Source organism: Procambarus clarkii, chromosome 64, assembly GCF_040958095.1.
Source record: "Procambarus clarkii isolate CNS0578487 chromosome 64, FALCON_Pclarkii_2.0, whole genome shotgun sequence".
Lineage (NCBI taxonomy): Eukaryota > Metazoa > Arthropoda > Malacostraca > Decapoda > Cambaridae > Procambarus > Procambarus clarkii.
The window spans coordinates 22347746-22364931 of record NC_091213.1 but is presented as its reverse complement, the minus strand read 5'-3'; the positions used below and the strand labels follow the sequence as shown (position 1 = coordinate 22364931).

Here is a 17186-nt window from a genome sequence, read left to right as displayed (position 1 = left end):
TAATATTAAGTCTGATCACCTCACCGACTTCGGTCTCCTTGTAGGGACAGACTATTGCCATCGATTCATTGGTAGCCCTACTAAATATCAGGGCATAACCATGTTAAATTCTGCAGGAGGTAAATTACTCTCAGGCCCAGTATCAAGCCTGAGGAGACCTATGGCTGCAGATAAACAATACTAGTAGAAATCTAAATTTGTCAGCTGATTATATTTCTCCAGTAGCATTATACTAAGGAAATTACAGCTGACTATACCAACAGAGGTTGATGTTAGTATCATCATTTAAAGCTGAAGATGAGTTCATGAGGCCTCAGTGGCAAATCAGTGAACAGTAGCCTAAACAGCTACAAGTCACTGCGACCAATGTCACTGAACCCACTGCAGTCTCAGAACCATACTTTACTTTAATGATGAGCTATTCAATCTTCTGAATCAATTAACTAAATTAAACCCCAATAAATCTGATGACTGATTAGATACATTTATTATTTAATCAAGATGTATTCCATGGGCCTCAGTGTTTATATATCAGTAACCAGTTACCTGAACAAACTTCAAGTTATATCTAATGTCACTGATCTCACTGCAGTCCCTGAATCATACTTGACTGTAGTACTTGATCACATTCAGTCTTCTGGGTTAAATAATATGTAATTAGGCTTGAATTTTAGCCTTACAAGAGTTAACAGGGAAATGAAATCGCATTAGACTTCTAACCCCTGCAACACTAGCACGGGACATCTGTCCTGTACGAACAGACGCACAAATGTGTGATTACTAACTACTAACATCAAATTAATCTAATAATTCGAAGGAGTAGTATCGGTGTTCGTCTGTTCTAAATAAGACTTCGACCCGTGAGTAGCCCCCGGGGAATTATGTCAGAAAATCCGACACCATTTAATAATATCATACAGGCAGATAATATTGCTGTGTTGTATAAACAAGTTAACCCATAGAAAATGTAACTTGTAGTGGAATTTCCGTCTATAGAAAACGGGATATTACCACATACTATTATAAATTCACCACCTATTATGGTGGGAATTATTCTTAAATACATTAGTCTTCGGACTTTACCATCATAAAAACATCTCACATCAATTAACTTAATTATCAGAATTAAAATAGAGTAAATGTGACCCTTCTATCACTTACTGTCATCTGGACAATGTAGGCCAGTAGTGTCAGTGAGGAGGGATTGGTCAGCCATTGTTATTGTACTTAGACCACAGAGGCTCACGGGAGCAAATACGGCTCCTGTTAATTTTACTTGGACGAAGTGTTATGGAAACCAAAGGTGTACCATCATCAACACGCTGTCAACAAATACAAGTTAAGTATTCTGCCGAAACCCATTTATCTATCATTTATGGCCATTAATGTCATTAGATAGGGGCGGCCGGTTAGAATACGAACTGCCTCTTAATAAAAGGTAATTAAGCCTAGGTCTTTACGGTTCAATGTACAGTGTTTTCTCTGATATAGCTGTCATATATTAGGATTCTGGCTTTAGCTAGCGCCCTTTTGACAGGTCAAGACGAGGAAGCATGCTTTGTGTACCAGTTACTGGGTGATGGAAGCTACCTCAAAGAGGATAATTCGGTGTCTACATCCTAGTTATATCTGGTGGACTAAGGCCTGCTGTACAATAAGATAAGGAACCTCTTCAATGTTTAATAATATATGTAGTTTAATACTGTAGTTTGATTGGCTGCATATATATAAATTCAATATAACCCCCCCCCTAATGTGTAGAGGATCGATTTGTGAGATTATTGCAGAAATACAGTCCACTTAACATCATACAAATTGCTATCGAAGTATACAAATTAACGTATATATAAATCTCACAGGTCAATTCCCACATTATTTGGTCCTTCGAACCAGATGACAGATTATTGATCCTATGAACCCACATTATTGGTCATCTGCGAGTCGGATGACAGATTATATGTGTTGTGTACAGTTGTGTACAGACAGCAAAAATGATCCTCTAGTTGATGAGGTTGAGGTCGTAGACGTGAATCCGGAATATGCCCATGTCAAGTTCCCGGATGGCAGGATTACTACTGTATCATTAAGATACCTCTCACCAATGCCACAGAGGGCTGCGAGAGTTTGGACCCCAATCTCAACATTCAACAGCAACACCCAGCGATTGTGAAAGCTGGGGTAAACCCCAATCCGCCTCATCCTGAACTACCTCATCCAGAACTACCTCATCCGGAACTACCTCATCCTGAACTACTTCGTTCTGAACCACCTAACTTAGAAACACCTAACTGGAAACCTTTCTCTGACGTAACACTCCCTCGAGGTGGTAGTATGCAGGAACCGACTGGTGTCGGAAAATCCGACACCATTTAATATATCATACAGACAGATAATAGCTGTGTTGTATAAACAAGTTAACCATAGAAAACGTAACTTGTAGTGGAATTACCGTCTATAGAAAACGGGATATCATCACCACATACTATTATATTCTCCACCTATTATGGTGGGAATTATTCTTAAATACATTAGTCTTTGGACTTTACCATCATAAAAACATCTTATATAAATTAACTTAATTATCAGTATTAAAGTAGAGTAAATGTGACCCTTCTATCACTTTCTGACATTTGGACAATGTAAGCCAGGCGTCAGGGAGGAAGGAGGGCAGCCATTGTTTATACGAGACCAGAGGCTCACACGGGAGCAAATTCGGCTCCTGTTAATTTTACTTGGACGTAGTGTTATGGAAACTAAAGGTGTACCATTTTCAACACGCTGTCAACAAATTCAAGTTAAGTGTTCTTTCCGAAACCCATGTATCTTTCATTTATGGCCATTAATGTCATTATATAGGGTGACCCGGTTAGAGCACGTGGAAGCCTCAAACTAAAGGTAATTAAGCCAGGTCTTCAATGTTCCATGTACAGTTTTCTCTGATATAGCTTGTCATATATAGAATCTGGCTTTACAGCTAGCGCCCTTTTGACAGGTCAAGACGAGGAAGCAAGATTTTGTGCACCAGTTACTGGGTGATGGAAGCTACCTCAAAGAGAATAATTTGGTGTCTACACCCTAGTTATACCTGGTGGACTAACCTGCTGTACTATAAGATAAGGAACCTTTTCAATGTATGTAGTTAATACTGTAGTTTGATTGGCTGCATATATATTAATTTAATAAACCCCCCTAATGTGTAGAGGATCGATTTGTGAGATTAAGAGATTATTGCAGAAATACAGTCCACTTATCATTATACAAATTGCTATCGAAGTATATAAATTAACGTAAATATAAATTCATATAAATTAAATAAATATAAATCTCACAGGTCGGTTCCCACATTATTTGGTCCTTCGAACCGGATGATGGATTATTTGATCCTTTGAACCCACATTTGGTCATCTTAGTACCGGATGAACCAGTTAACCAGTGGATTCATTAAATATACTAGTGCAGTGTGATTTAAACAAAGGCCACCCAGTCAAAGACAGCGGCGAAGCCTCGTGGGAGCTCAGGAGCCTCCCTCAACTGAGTTCAGCTTCGTCAGCGGTTTCATGCACACCCACAGATATTTGGTGGCGTGTTATTTCGTGAAATGACAGCGCTAATATTGAAGCCAGCCAAATTAGTGGCTGTGTCCTCGCAAGATTGTTCACGGATTTTGTGGTGTTAAATTTCGCGAGAGATTATCTACCAATTTTGTGGAGTTTATTTCGCGAGGTCACTAATAATATTTAATACTTCTTGATAATATTAGAAGTTTCATAGAGGCTAATTAAGAGGCTATTATCAATAATTGTGTATATTATTTCTCCAAAATAGAGAATTATTTAATATATATTGCACTAGTGATCACAGTATAATATTTACTAATTGCCAACCCACAACAGGGTAGGATAAAACCATTGACTAGTTGAACTATTATCGTTCATCCTAGTCCCATTATTCCCATAGTCAGTTGTACTATATTGATTAACCTAGCACCATTAATGAATGGTCCAGACCCTATTTTGGGTGTAATTTTTATCAACTCGAGTTGAGTTGTATATATAATAATTTACTTATGATCATTACACCTTTGAGTGATTAATTAGTGTCTCTACCATCCTAGGGTGATATAGAAGAGCTAACCTAAAGGTACTTCCAGTGACACTGGTTTATCACTCAAATCATTAGTGTGTATGATTGTATATATATAATGTGTATTAATTTTAAGTGCTAACCTCTAGTAGAGGTAGGATTATTGCCTAGTGAGTGCATTTTACCCTAGGCTACCATTAGAGCTTGTTCAGTATTATGAGCAGCCCAAGTACAAGTCCCACAAGGCTTCACCAACGAGCCAGTATGGATAATGCAGGGAGAATGAAAAGAACCCTTGCAGGTCTTAAAGGCCACTTAACAAGACAGATCAAGAAATGTGAAGATTTGTCACAACAATCTCAAGTTGATTATGCTGACCTGGAAAGCTATTATCAAGCAGCTGCAGGTAAATTTGAGCAAATCAAATGTCAAATAGCAACATATGTGGCTGAACTTGCCAACACCAATTTATCAGAAACAGAAATAGACGACATTATGGTTGATCTTGCGAATTATGAAGATCACACTCAGGCCACGTTACAGCCTTATGTCAAATTAATTGCCCAGAACAAGGCAACAGCAACAACAACAACAGTTGCATCTAATACGAGTCAAGCAGAAGCTCGACTCCCTCCAATTAATTTACCCACTTTCTCAGGAAAAGATGAGGAAGATTGGGACGAATTTTGGAACAAATTCGTTGACCTTGTAGACTCAAAACAATCTTTACCAAAGAGTAGTAAATTCTCTTATTTGCAAGGCCAATTATCAGGTGAGGCTAAAACAGTAGTATCCCATCTGAGATTAACTAATGACGGCTATGATCTAGCAGTAAAACTCCTCAAGGATAATTATGCTGATCCAGAAGTAAGAACATCACATTTAGTTCATGAACTGTTGCATTTACCCCCACCGGAGGCTTCAGCTGATTCACTCCAAGTCTTCAAGCTGGAGATAGAATCATTGATCAATGCCCTCAGCCTGACAGCAGATACAAACGGGGCTGAGTGGGTCTTGAAAATAATTGTCCTGGAGAAAATACCTAGGGACATATTGAGACAAATGAGTGCTCATTACAATAAAAGCATCTTATCCATGAATGAAATATCTGAAGGTTTAAAGTCAGTAGTTCATCAGTTACGAACACATGACAAATTAAAACCACCAAGTAAACCCTCAGAAACCAATAATAGTAAACCACAGAGTACCAAAGGTACTCCAAATCAATCTAGACAATATAATTCAACACCAAAGTGGAACAGTAACAGTGTGGGCGTATATGCAGTGGGACCCTCCAAGCCTATAGTTACTGTGTCACCCAAGAACGTGACACCAAAGGGTACTGGAAGCTATGGAACATGTTTGTTCTGCAATGAGAAACATTCAATGTACCACTGCCCTAATTTTCCTGATAGTGACGCCCGTGTTGAGCGACTCAAAGATTTGCAACATTGCACGAGGTGCCTCAGGAAACATAACATCAACGACTGTGATACCCAATTCAACACCTGCAACAGGTGTAGAAGGGGTAGGCACCATGCAGCACTGTGCAAATATACGAAATTAACGTATTCAAGACCCAAGGTGGAAGATAGCAATCCCACCACAGTACAGTACTGCAAGGTGCAACAAACAAAGAGTGTCCAATCGGCAAAGTCTAAAGGTAATACGACTTTGCCTACTGCCCAAATTACCATCCTGAATAAGAGGGCCAAGGTCCATACCCGTGGGTTGTTTGACCAAGGATCCCAGAGAACATATGTCACTAAAAAGCTGGCAGATGAACTACAATTAAGGCCTGTAGCCCAGATGTCATTCAACATCTCAGGGTTTGTAACAGATGCAGGACCTCAAGTCTACCAGGTGGTACAGCCATCAGTACGCTTAGGCAGGTACGTCTGTCGAGTACAAGCCATTGTGGTGGACAAAATACCAGTAGACCTACAAGTTCAAGGTCTGAGAGCAACAGCCAAATTCCTGAGAAATAGAGGAATAAAATTGGCAGATAATATTAAGTCTGATCACCTCACCGACTTCGGTCTCCTTGTAGGGACAGACTATTGCCATCGATTCATTGGTAGCCCTACTAAATATCAGGGTATAACCATGTTAAACTCTGCAGGAGGTAAATTACTCTCAGGCCCAGTATCAAGCCTGGGGAGACCTATGCCTGCAGATAAACAATACCAGTAGAGATCTAAATTTGTCAGCTGATTATATTTCTCCAGTAGCATTATACTAAGGAGATTACAGCTGACTATACCAACAGAGGTTGATGTTAGTATCATCATTTAAAGCTGAAGATGAGTTCATGAGGCCTCAGTGGCAAATCAGTGAAAAGTAGCCTAAAACAGCTACAAGTCACTGCGACCAATGTCACTGAACCCACTGCAGTCTCAGAACCATACTTTACTTTAATGATGAGCTATTCAATCTTCTGAATCAATTAACTAAATTAAACCCCAATAAATCTGATGACTGATTTGATACATTTATTATTTAATCAAGATGTATTCCATGGGCCTCAGTGTTTATATATCAGTGACCAGTTACCTGAAGAAACTTCAAGTTATATCTAATGTCACTGATCTCACTGCAGTCCCTGAATCATACTTGACTGTAGTACTTGATCACATTCAGTCTTCTGGGTTAAATAATATGTAATAAGGCTTGAATATTAGCCTTTTAAGAGTTGACAGGGAAATGAAATCGCATTAGACTTCTAACCCCTGCAACTCTAGTACGGGACATCCGTCCTGTACGAACCGACGCACAAATGTGTGATTACTAACTACTAACATCAAATTAATCTAATAATTTGAAGGAGGAGTATCGGTGTTCGTCTGTTCTAATTAGGACTTCGACCCGTGAGTAGCCCCTGGGGAATTATGTCGGAAAATCCGACACCATTTAATATATCATACAGACAGATAATAGCTGTGTTGTATAAACAAGTTAACCATAGAAAACGTAACTTGTAGTGGAATTACCGTCTATAGAAAACGGGATATCATCACCACATACTATTATATTCTCCACCTATTATGGTGGGAATTATTCTTAAATACATTAGTCTTTGGACTTTACCATCATAAAAACATCTTATATAAATTAACTTAATTATCAGTATTAAAGTAGAGTAAATGTGACCCTTCTATCACTTTCTGACATTTGGACAATGTAAGCCAGGCGTCAGGGAGGAAGGAGGGCAGCCATTGTTTATACGAGACCAGAGGCTCACACGGGAGCAAATTCGGCTCCTGTTAATTTTACTTGGACGTAGTGTTATGGAAACTAAAGGTGTACCATTTTCAACACGCTGTCAACAAATTCAAGTTAAGTGTTCTTTCCGAAACCCATGTATCTTTCATTTATGGCCATTAATGTCATTATATAGGGTGACCCGGTTAGAGCACGTGGAAGCCTCAAACTAAAGGTAATTAAGCCAGGTCTTCAATGTTCCATGTACAGTTTTCTCTGATATAGCTTGTCATATATAGAATCTGGCTTTACAGCTAGCGCCCTTTTGACAGGTCAAGACGAGGAAGCAAGATTTTGTGCACCAGTTACTGGGTGATGGAAGCTACCTCAAAGAGGATAATTTGGTGTCTACTCCCTAGTTATACCTGGTGGACTAACCTGCTGTACTATAAGATAAGGAACCTTTTCAATGTATGTAGTTAATACTGTAGTTTGATTGGCTGCATATATATTAATTTAATAAACCCCCCTAATGTGTAGAGGATCGATTTGTGAGATTAAGAGATTATTGCAGAAATACAGTCCACTTATCATTATACAAATTGCTATCGAAGTATATAAATTAACGTAAATATAAATTCATATAAATTAAATAAATATAAATCTCACAGGTCGGTTCCCACAACTGGGACACTAGAGGCTTCAACTTTGCAGGAGTCCCTTCGACGATCTGGCAGGACGCGCAGTACCCCTACTCATCTTCGGGACTATGTTACTTAAAGCTAGATGGGGTGAATGTAGTAAAAGTGTTATTATATTATTGTACCCGGATGGATGCTCGCTTGACTGTTTCGTTTGGATGCTTGCTTGACTGTTTTGTTGTTGTCAGATCAGCTGTGTCGTGCCTGTGTACAGGTTAGTTTATGTTCACTCCTAGTTTAATTTCTATTTGTTCTAGCGTTAGTCATGTGTAGTTTGCTTATTATATTATATATCTTAAGTACTGTTAGTCTTTATAAGTAATGCATATTACATAGCTTGTGTTTATTGCAGGATGTAACTGTACTGTAATTATTTGTTCAATAAAGCCACATGTCTGGTAATGCTTCTCCTTTACCTCAGTATGTATGTGATGTAATTATATAACCTGAGCTTGTAAAAGCATCTTAATCACCTTCAGGGGTTAAGTCTTTAATTGCACACTAGTTTCGCTATCAGGTATCCCACCCTGTCAGAGTAAAAGAGACAAATATATGTTTATGTATATATGTATGTATGTATATGTGTGTGTATGTATGTGTATAAAGTATATGTGGAAGCTGATCAAAGTTGCATTTCGCCTTTGTAAATGCACATTAATGACACTATGTAAAAGACACATCGAACACTTTTTGTAGCATACATAAATCTGTGTATCTATGTATTTATGTATATAGCTTAGCCTAGCATTTTAAAAGCACTACAATCACCTTCTGTGGTTGATTGTCCAATAAATCTGTATGTTTGACAAATCTCTTACCCTGTCCATGGAGGACAGAAGAATATGTATATATGCTGATTAGCATTGTAAATGTGTGGCCACGTCTGTGGTAGAAAATAATAATAATAATAATAATAATAAGAAGAAGAAGAAGAAGAAGAAGAAGAAGAAGAAGAATAAGAATAATAAAATCCTTTGCCAGCACTCTTGCATAAGGAGTTTGTCTCTAATTAGAATAGGACTGAGTAGGCCTAAAGGGTCAAATGGCTTGCTGACAGGGGAGAGTAGTTTTCTCATAGTCAAGGGTGAATGGTTGATTTCCATCGACTTGACATTTAGTTTGTCCGTGGAAGTATTCCACTACATACCTAAGACTTTCAATTTGTGAGGTACCTTATAATCAGAGAATTCTTCCTTGATTATCTGGTTTAGTTGTTTGTTATTTGAGGACCACGACTGTAGGGGCATATTGACTCCTAACAGTTCACGGTTAGCCTCATGGTAAGTTTCCACTAGTTTATTTTCATCATTAGTGGTTCCTTGAAAATTATCGACGTACAAATTGTTGCTAATCTCAGCCTTGTAGGAGCTATTAGACTAGTCAAGATGTGTATCTAGAGTAGCCTGGAGTAAGAATGGTGAAGATGTCGCTCTGGACAGTACTGAGGCAATCCTATAAGTAATGACGTCGCTATTAGGATCCTGTGAATCTTACACCCAGAGAAATTTAATGAAGTCGCGATCCGTCTCTTGCAAGCCTACTCTTAAAAAGGCCTTACTGACGTTCAGCCGTATAGGTGAAAATACCAGAGCAAAATCGTAAAAAGACATCTTGTAGTCTTTGGGTTAGGCTAGGTCCAGTTTGTAGACAATCATTTAATGACACACTGTCTGCCTTTTATTTGCCACTGGAGGTGAATACAATCCTGATTAATGTCGTAACTGAATCTTTCAGGACAGCATGATGTGGCAAGTAATGGCCTGATTTATGGTTGTCTTCTTCAACAACTTCTATAAACTTATTAGTAAGTTGCTGCTGTATCAAATCATGATACAGTTGTAATTTATTTGATTGTTTCCGTAGCCTAGTTAACTGAGAATGTAATTAGGTTGAGGCCATGAAATAATTTATTGGAAGCTGTGGGTGGTTCAGCTTCCACGGGAGTCTCACCCAATATTGATTATCTTGAAAAATAACAGTATCAAGATATTGTTGGTTCGTCCATGTGTCATCTGGATTAGGTTGATCAGGGACTATGCCCAAGGTGTCCAAATCCCATAATTTGTGTACAGGGGGATTAGGCTCATCATCCTCGGTTTCTTCTCTGACATGTAGTGGTGACTGCTCTAGGCCTAGTCACGCCACTATTGAATTGTTTTGTTGGTTACTAGTAGATTTAGTTTTTTGTTGGATCAACACCAGTCCTGTGAGTAGTTTACCCCCAGTTGACAGTAACAAATTTACACCTCGTTGCCTGGTGCATCCGGTAATAAATTTATAGTAGTAGTCAGCTCCAATAAGGATACCTACATTGTTGAGACAGTCTGTATTTATTTTATGATCCGCTAGCCTAATACCGCTGCGTTTAAGAAATTTGACTGTTTGATACGAACCTTACTAGGATTCTAACATTACTCTTGATGCTTATATACTTTATTGTCTTGTTCTATAATAAATATAGTATCCAGTTGTATGATGATAGAATATTGTATGTTATATATTGTAGCATGCTGTAGTGTGCCTGAGTTGCATTATTTTGTATGAGGCTTTTGCAAGTTAATTCCTGTTGGTTTCTCTGTGTGGGGGGATGACCATATTTGGATGTGGCCAGTGTGGGAACTTGATGTCAAGCGAGTGGTTATAATTCAACCTTGATTAATTCTTATTATTGTTTGCAAGTAAATTATATTGAGTAATGTAACAATATTATATACTCCTAAGATTAATAATGATTTGAATATTAGTACTACATTTTGTTAGTAGAATTTCCACAATAGTTTATGTGAATATTTAGTTGATATTGTGGTAGGACGCCTGCCCTGGGAACCGACGCTTTGTCAGAGGTGTGGCAGAGTTGATCGAGAGGAGACATGTTTTTAAGTTAAGTCAGTGGTTATTGTTATTTTAGCTAATACTCGGTTAATTCTCTGGTTAGATGATTGTGCAATTATCCCATTTAATAATTCATGGGCTGGTGATTATGCTCATTGCTCAATAAGGATTTTTTATTTATATTATTGCATGCTAAAGAATATTTCTGGCTATTATTTTTATCATTTAATTGTTATGTTTGTCACCCTTAGCGTAGATATATTGTTTTCCCAATTTATGCAGTGTTTTTCCTTTACCCCCTAGACACCTGTTGGGAAGGCCGATATAATATATTGTGATCACTGCGGAAAAAAAACGTACTAAGTGTCAAGGGTTGTAACACTGTTTGAGCAAAACCTGTATCATGTAGATCAAAGGGGATCTTGTCAACGACTATGGCTTGTATTGGGCTGGTGCAGCCTCTTAAACATACCTAAACTTTAACAACCTGGTAGTCACGAGGGCCACTGTTGGTTAGGAATCCAGAAATATTTAAATTCACGCGAATAGTAGGTTTCAGTTTCAACTGGTCAACTAACTGTTGAGAAATAAAGGTTTTCTGTGAACCTTGGTCAAAGAGACCACGAGTGGAAATCCTAGATCCCTTTGTGATTAATTTTAATTGAGCCGTTGGTAAGGTAGTGGTGTTACACGACTCTGTTGCAAGTACACTTATGTCTTGATGCATATTGCAATACTTTACAGATGTAAGTTTTGTAGAATTCTTATGAGGATGAGTTGATCTTGATTGATTATTTCCACACAAGGAGTAATGGTGTCTACCCTTGTTGCACATACGTAAGGAGACAGTACAGCTGTTAGGGTCATGAGGACCCATGCACTTTGTGCATCGGTGTAATTCTTGCAAACGATGAATTCGAGAATTACCATCAGGGTCAGTACTACACCTGTAAGTAAAATGTTCATTATTGCAGAACAAACACTTCTTCATTGTAGAAGTTTTTTTTTACAAGCAAGCATGCAAGGTAAAGACAATAAATACAATAAAATATCTCAGAAAACAAAATAAGAAGCCACCGGCCAGAAGGACCGACAGCACAGGACAACAATTAGCAAAAATGGAGAAACACATGAGAAACACAGCATACATCAAGACAAAATATAAAACAATAACAAACAAGTAAATAATGTAAGCAAATAAACAAAACTTAGGAACAATATAAAACAAAAAGAAGCACCAGCCGGAAGGACCGACAGCAAAACACATCATAATGTATAAAATGAAACATAACACAAGACAATGCACACACAAACAAACCATAAATATAAACAAAAGGAAAAATAAAAAGAAAATACAATACAACATGGTAATGCATGAAGAGAATACACAGGGGAAAGTGACAACACAAATTCAAATACATAAAGAACACCACACACTGCAAAACACCGGCCCCTCCACAAACAAAGGGAGAGGCACAGAAGACAGTAGGGCAAACAAAACGCTAGAGGGGAACACAACACTACAAAGAGCAAAAAAAAAAAAAAAAAGGGGGAATCAGCGGACATACTAGCCCGGGAACAAGACCCATGGGAACCGCACATTGAACGCCTCCCAACGTAACCACCCCCAAGGGTCTTGTTCACCCACTGGGGATGCCATGTCATCCAGAACCCTAGCAACAAACACTCGCAAGCAGGGAACCCAAATGGTATCACTTCTGACACGAGTAACTGCAACAATCTGGCACATCATGGGAACACCCCCACCATGAAATTCCCCCGGGTCGTCATTCAGCAGTAACTCAGCAATCGCCAACCAGTGACCCGGCGGCATCACCGACGCCGGCAACACGTCCCCCAGGTCCACAACACGTACCCTCACAGGAGAGGGTACGTGGAGGGTACCCTCCACGTACTCCACGTGGAGGGTACGTGGACATAGGACACCACCTCTGGGGCACCCGCGACCACAGGCACACCACCAGACGACTGCAGGGAGCCAGGGCGGCGTGCATCCTTCCGTAATGTCACAACCAGGCCACGCCCAGCAACCACACCATCCCTGGGAGTGGAAGTCACCACCTCCCACTGCGGAGTCCCCAGGCGGAGAAGGAACAGAAGGCACCCCCCCAAGACCCGGGCACCATCATCAGCAGGCACATGAACCTCTGCCACCACCAACCGTGGAGACAGCGACACATCCGGTTCCACACCGTCAACTCCCAAGGACCCACAGTCACCGAATTCCCCAACATCAGCCCAGGCAAACAACGAACGCCTGGAACGCTTGGGCTCCGGCCGGAGATCGTCAGAGCCGGAAGCAGACCCAGAAACACGGGTCTTACCAGCCGGACGAACCGACGCAGAACGGCAGCAGCCTCTACCACGGGGAACCGGCCCACACACAGCAGGAGGCTCCACAGCCACCCCAGCACTCAGCACATCCGGGACCCGAGGCGAGAACACAGGGCCAGGCGCAGCAGCCGAAGACGAGGGAGAAAACGGCGGTGCGTCACAGCGATCACCAGGAAGGCCTTCAGGAGCAGCGGAGACAGCAACAGGAGCACGTAGACCATCCGACGGTACTGCAAGACCCGGAGGAGAGTCTGCAACAACCGGAGGAACGTCCGGCGATGTATGGGGAGCCGCATCTGCTAGCTGAACGCTCACCTTCTCATCCCCGGAGACCTCCTCCAGACGGAGCGGCGGGAAATCCTCTTCCCGGAACAAGTTGACCAGAGCAACCGGATCCACAGTGCATCCAGCAGCCTGATGCCCCAACATGCCACACCGGAAACAAGTACGGGGTTGCCGGGCATAATACACCCGCACGTAGTACCCTAAAAGTCGGACAGAGGATGGAATGTCCGACCTCAGGCGCATCCCGAGGGTACGAATGTTCGTCTTCACTCCCGCATATTTTCCAGAAGATAGCTTGTGCATCCTCACACTGACGACTGAGCCAAATCTCTGGAAGAAACGCTAGAGAAGGGACTTAGGGAATTCCATGGGGGCCCCATGGACGCTCACATACGTCACGGCACCACTTAAAATAAAATAAAATAAAATAAAATGTTTATTTAGGTAAGGTACATACATAAAGTAAATTTTTACAAAGATTGGTTGACTTATAGGTAGAGCTAGTACATACAATGTCTAAAGCCACTATTACGCAAAGCGTTTCGGGCATGGCAATTCGATCAGAAATGGCCACAGAACCAGTGTCATCCAACAACTTCAAGGTACTGCCCTTATACCGCCGGAGAAAGTCACGGTACACCTCCTCACCCACAAACTTGATGATCACCCGGCGAGCAGTCACAAGCTCAACCCCGTAGATCTCCACAATCGGGACATGTAGCACGTCACACATGACCTACTTTACGAGAGGATACCCTGCACGGCAGGTAAACTCCATCCCCACGGAGTTTACCCTCACAACATAGGGAATATGACCACTCATCGCATAAGAGCCACGTCAACACCAGTCAGGGACAGTAAGGAAGGTAGAGACACCCAAACCCCCTGCCAGCGAAAACGGCAACCGCCCCAAACTGCTGGAGCGGTCAGACGACACGTCCTCACCCTACAGCAGCTCAGGTTGGACTCCATTGTAGGATAAGTGGTAGGAGTTGCACTCACTACTATGGGGGTTGCTGGATTCACTGTGTAAGTACTTACATTTCCAGATTTCCATTAAGGAGATGATTTATTGGAATTTGGTTTTACTACAGTAGTTGCAGTATGTTGGGGTTTATGATGGGAATTAGCAGAGAAGTCTGAAACACTCTTCCCATCTTGATTGACTCTTTGTCTTTCGACTAGGGTGTGTAAACCTACTGTGATCTCGTTCATGGTCAAAGAGGTTTTATTGTACACAGTACACAATTTGTCCAAAGTTTCCCCTTGGTAATTTATGCCTTACAACTTCCTTTGTCATCCATTCAGCAGTCTGAATTTGAACTTTGAGGCTTAAGGCCTTGAGTAAAGACTAGTTCTAGTCTGAAAAATTGAAGAGAATATGTAGAATTGTTAGCAGCTGGTAAATCCAGCATTTTTTGGACTAAAATAGTAATAGTCCTTTCTTTGTTATCCTAGTTGATCTTAAGCAATTGAACAGCTAGGTCGTAACCATCACTGGTCAGTGTTACGTTAGAGATTACTTAAAAAGCTTCATCTCATAACAACCCTTGTAAATAAGTGAACTTGGTTGTTTTGGGAATATTAGTTCTGGAGTCTACTGCATCCACAAATTTACTCCAGAAGTCATCCCAACTCTCATTCTCGTTATCAGAGAATGCGGGTATACTGATCTGAGTTAATTTAACATCAGGATCTGGAAGTACAGTAAAGGCTGTTCTTAAATTGTTTTTTGCAATCTGCTTTTTGAAGGGTTGAAGTTTAACCTGTAAATCATCTTCGTATGGGGTAAATTATTTACAATGTCATCAAGTTCAGTTTCACCTATTGAGGTTTTGTATAGTTCTGACAAGTACAGATTCATATGTTGTTTAATTTGCTCGAATTTACTTTCGGCAACTTGAAGGTAGTTTTCGAGTTCAATATAATCAACAGGTGACTGTTGTAACAGATTTTGACAATTGGTAATTTGTCGGGTCAAGTGACCTTTCAGACCTGTAAGGGTCTTTTTCATTCTGTCAGCTGCTTCCATCTTGATGGTTAAAAGCTGATTTGATAATAAATAGTTGTTACTGATGTAACTGGGATATTGGCTCATTTAATGGAGCTCAATATCAGTATAATAGCCTAATGTATTTGAATAGACTACACTACTCGTTTAGAGGTTACTTTACGTACCTAACAATGGATAGCTAATATTTGAGTAGTACTTAAATGTTACTATTAAAATTTCGGCCGGTTAGGTCATCAATTATCACCATTCGATGGGATAGTAAGCATTCAGTAGCACTCAAAAAATACACAAAATAATATGATAAATACACAATAAATGGTTTATAGATCCCACCCTAATTAGGGTCAGCACAATTTGTATAACATATGTATATGTTCACCAGCATTGTCTAGTGAAGTACTCGCTAAATAATTCCTACTTAGGAATGACTAAATAGTTTAGGCTGCACTTGTACACAACCTTAGTACAATTACAGTCTAAAAATATCCTACCTTATCAGAGGTTGGCATATATGCAAACAATGGTGCAGTAATATGAATATATATAGTGCTATTTTGGGGGGATTTTTTTTATATATAATGTATGCACTTAGAAACACAAGTGAAAATTATGAGTATATACACTAAGTTTGACTTGCTAGCAACAACCGTTTGTGATGGTTGATAGTATTATGAGCGGTTGCTCCTAGTGACCTAAAAATTCTCACCTCGGTGTGAGGTATATGTCTAACGGTTGTGGGTAATTGGCTATGTCCCACTAATGCTACTTTATACATGAAGTATTAGTAGAAATGTTAATAATAATTAATGAGTTTTAGGTTATTATATGGGCAGTCTGCTGACAGCCATAAATAATGGAATATATTGATATATAGCCTAATAATAATGACACACATGATAATTAGTGTTAGTAAATGGTTAATTGTGATTATCTAGTATAGAGTGAGCCTTAATTGTAGCATATCCGGTTCGACAGGACCATAAATTGTGTGGGAAAATGTGACTCCACTATATGTAATTAAAATGAAAGGACTTCAATAGCTACGAAGGACTACCACTTTTTGAGAAAAAGTGGAAAACAAAAATGAGCAAGTGGATTAATTTCATACCAAAAACTAGTGTCCTATGGATCTTAATGGGACTGTATTCATCATGAAATAAGAGTCAAATTAACTTTTACAATTTGAGGGGTACGAGCTCTAGGATACAATAATCTCTTAGCACCAATAATCTGACGCTGGCTCAACCGTCAGAAAGAAATGTGTATGTAAATTCAAATCATAGTTCATACACATAGAATCAAATGAAATGGAGTTAGTAAATAGTATAACATTCATAAATGACAAGTAAATGGCAATTTGAAAAGAAATCATTCATGTAACTAGATGTTAGTATATCTAATACTAAACTACAAGAAAAATATTGTCAGCTTAGCTGTTCGACTGGATTAGTTGGAAAAGTGTGGGGCGATAACGACAGCACACTTGTTGCAACGTAATGTCGAGCAAGTGCATGGAATGGAAGTAATTCTTCTCCTTCACGCCACTACCAGTCAAGCTGAAAGGCAGATTAAATATAAAGGTTGTCTAGTTAATATCACTATTTCTGATTGAAAAGTGGGAATCTAGACTTAATTAAATTAACTTTGTTTATGGTGTTGTCACATGGCATAACGAATGAGCAACCTACATATGAAAATTTTATCAAGTGTACTTC

At 39.7% G+C, this 17186-nt stretch overlaps 1 protein-coding gene across 1 annotated transcript in view; it reads left to right on the top strand.

Annotated features, from left to right (window-relative positions):
• The first annotated feature begins 14005 nt into the window (after positions 1-14005).
• The window catches only part of LOC123769080 (uncharacterized), a 37056-nt gene continuing 33875 nt past the window's right edge, over positions 14006-17186 (top strand). The window contains exon 1 of the mRNA XM_045760035.2: positions 14006-14059. Within this exon, the coding sequence (XP_045615991.2) occupies positions 14006-14059 (54 nt within the window). The remainder of the gene's footprint in view (positions 14060-17186) is intronic.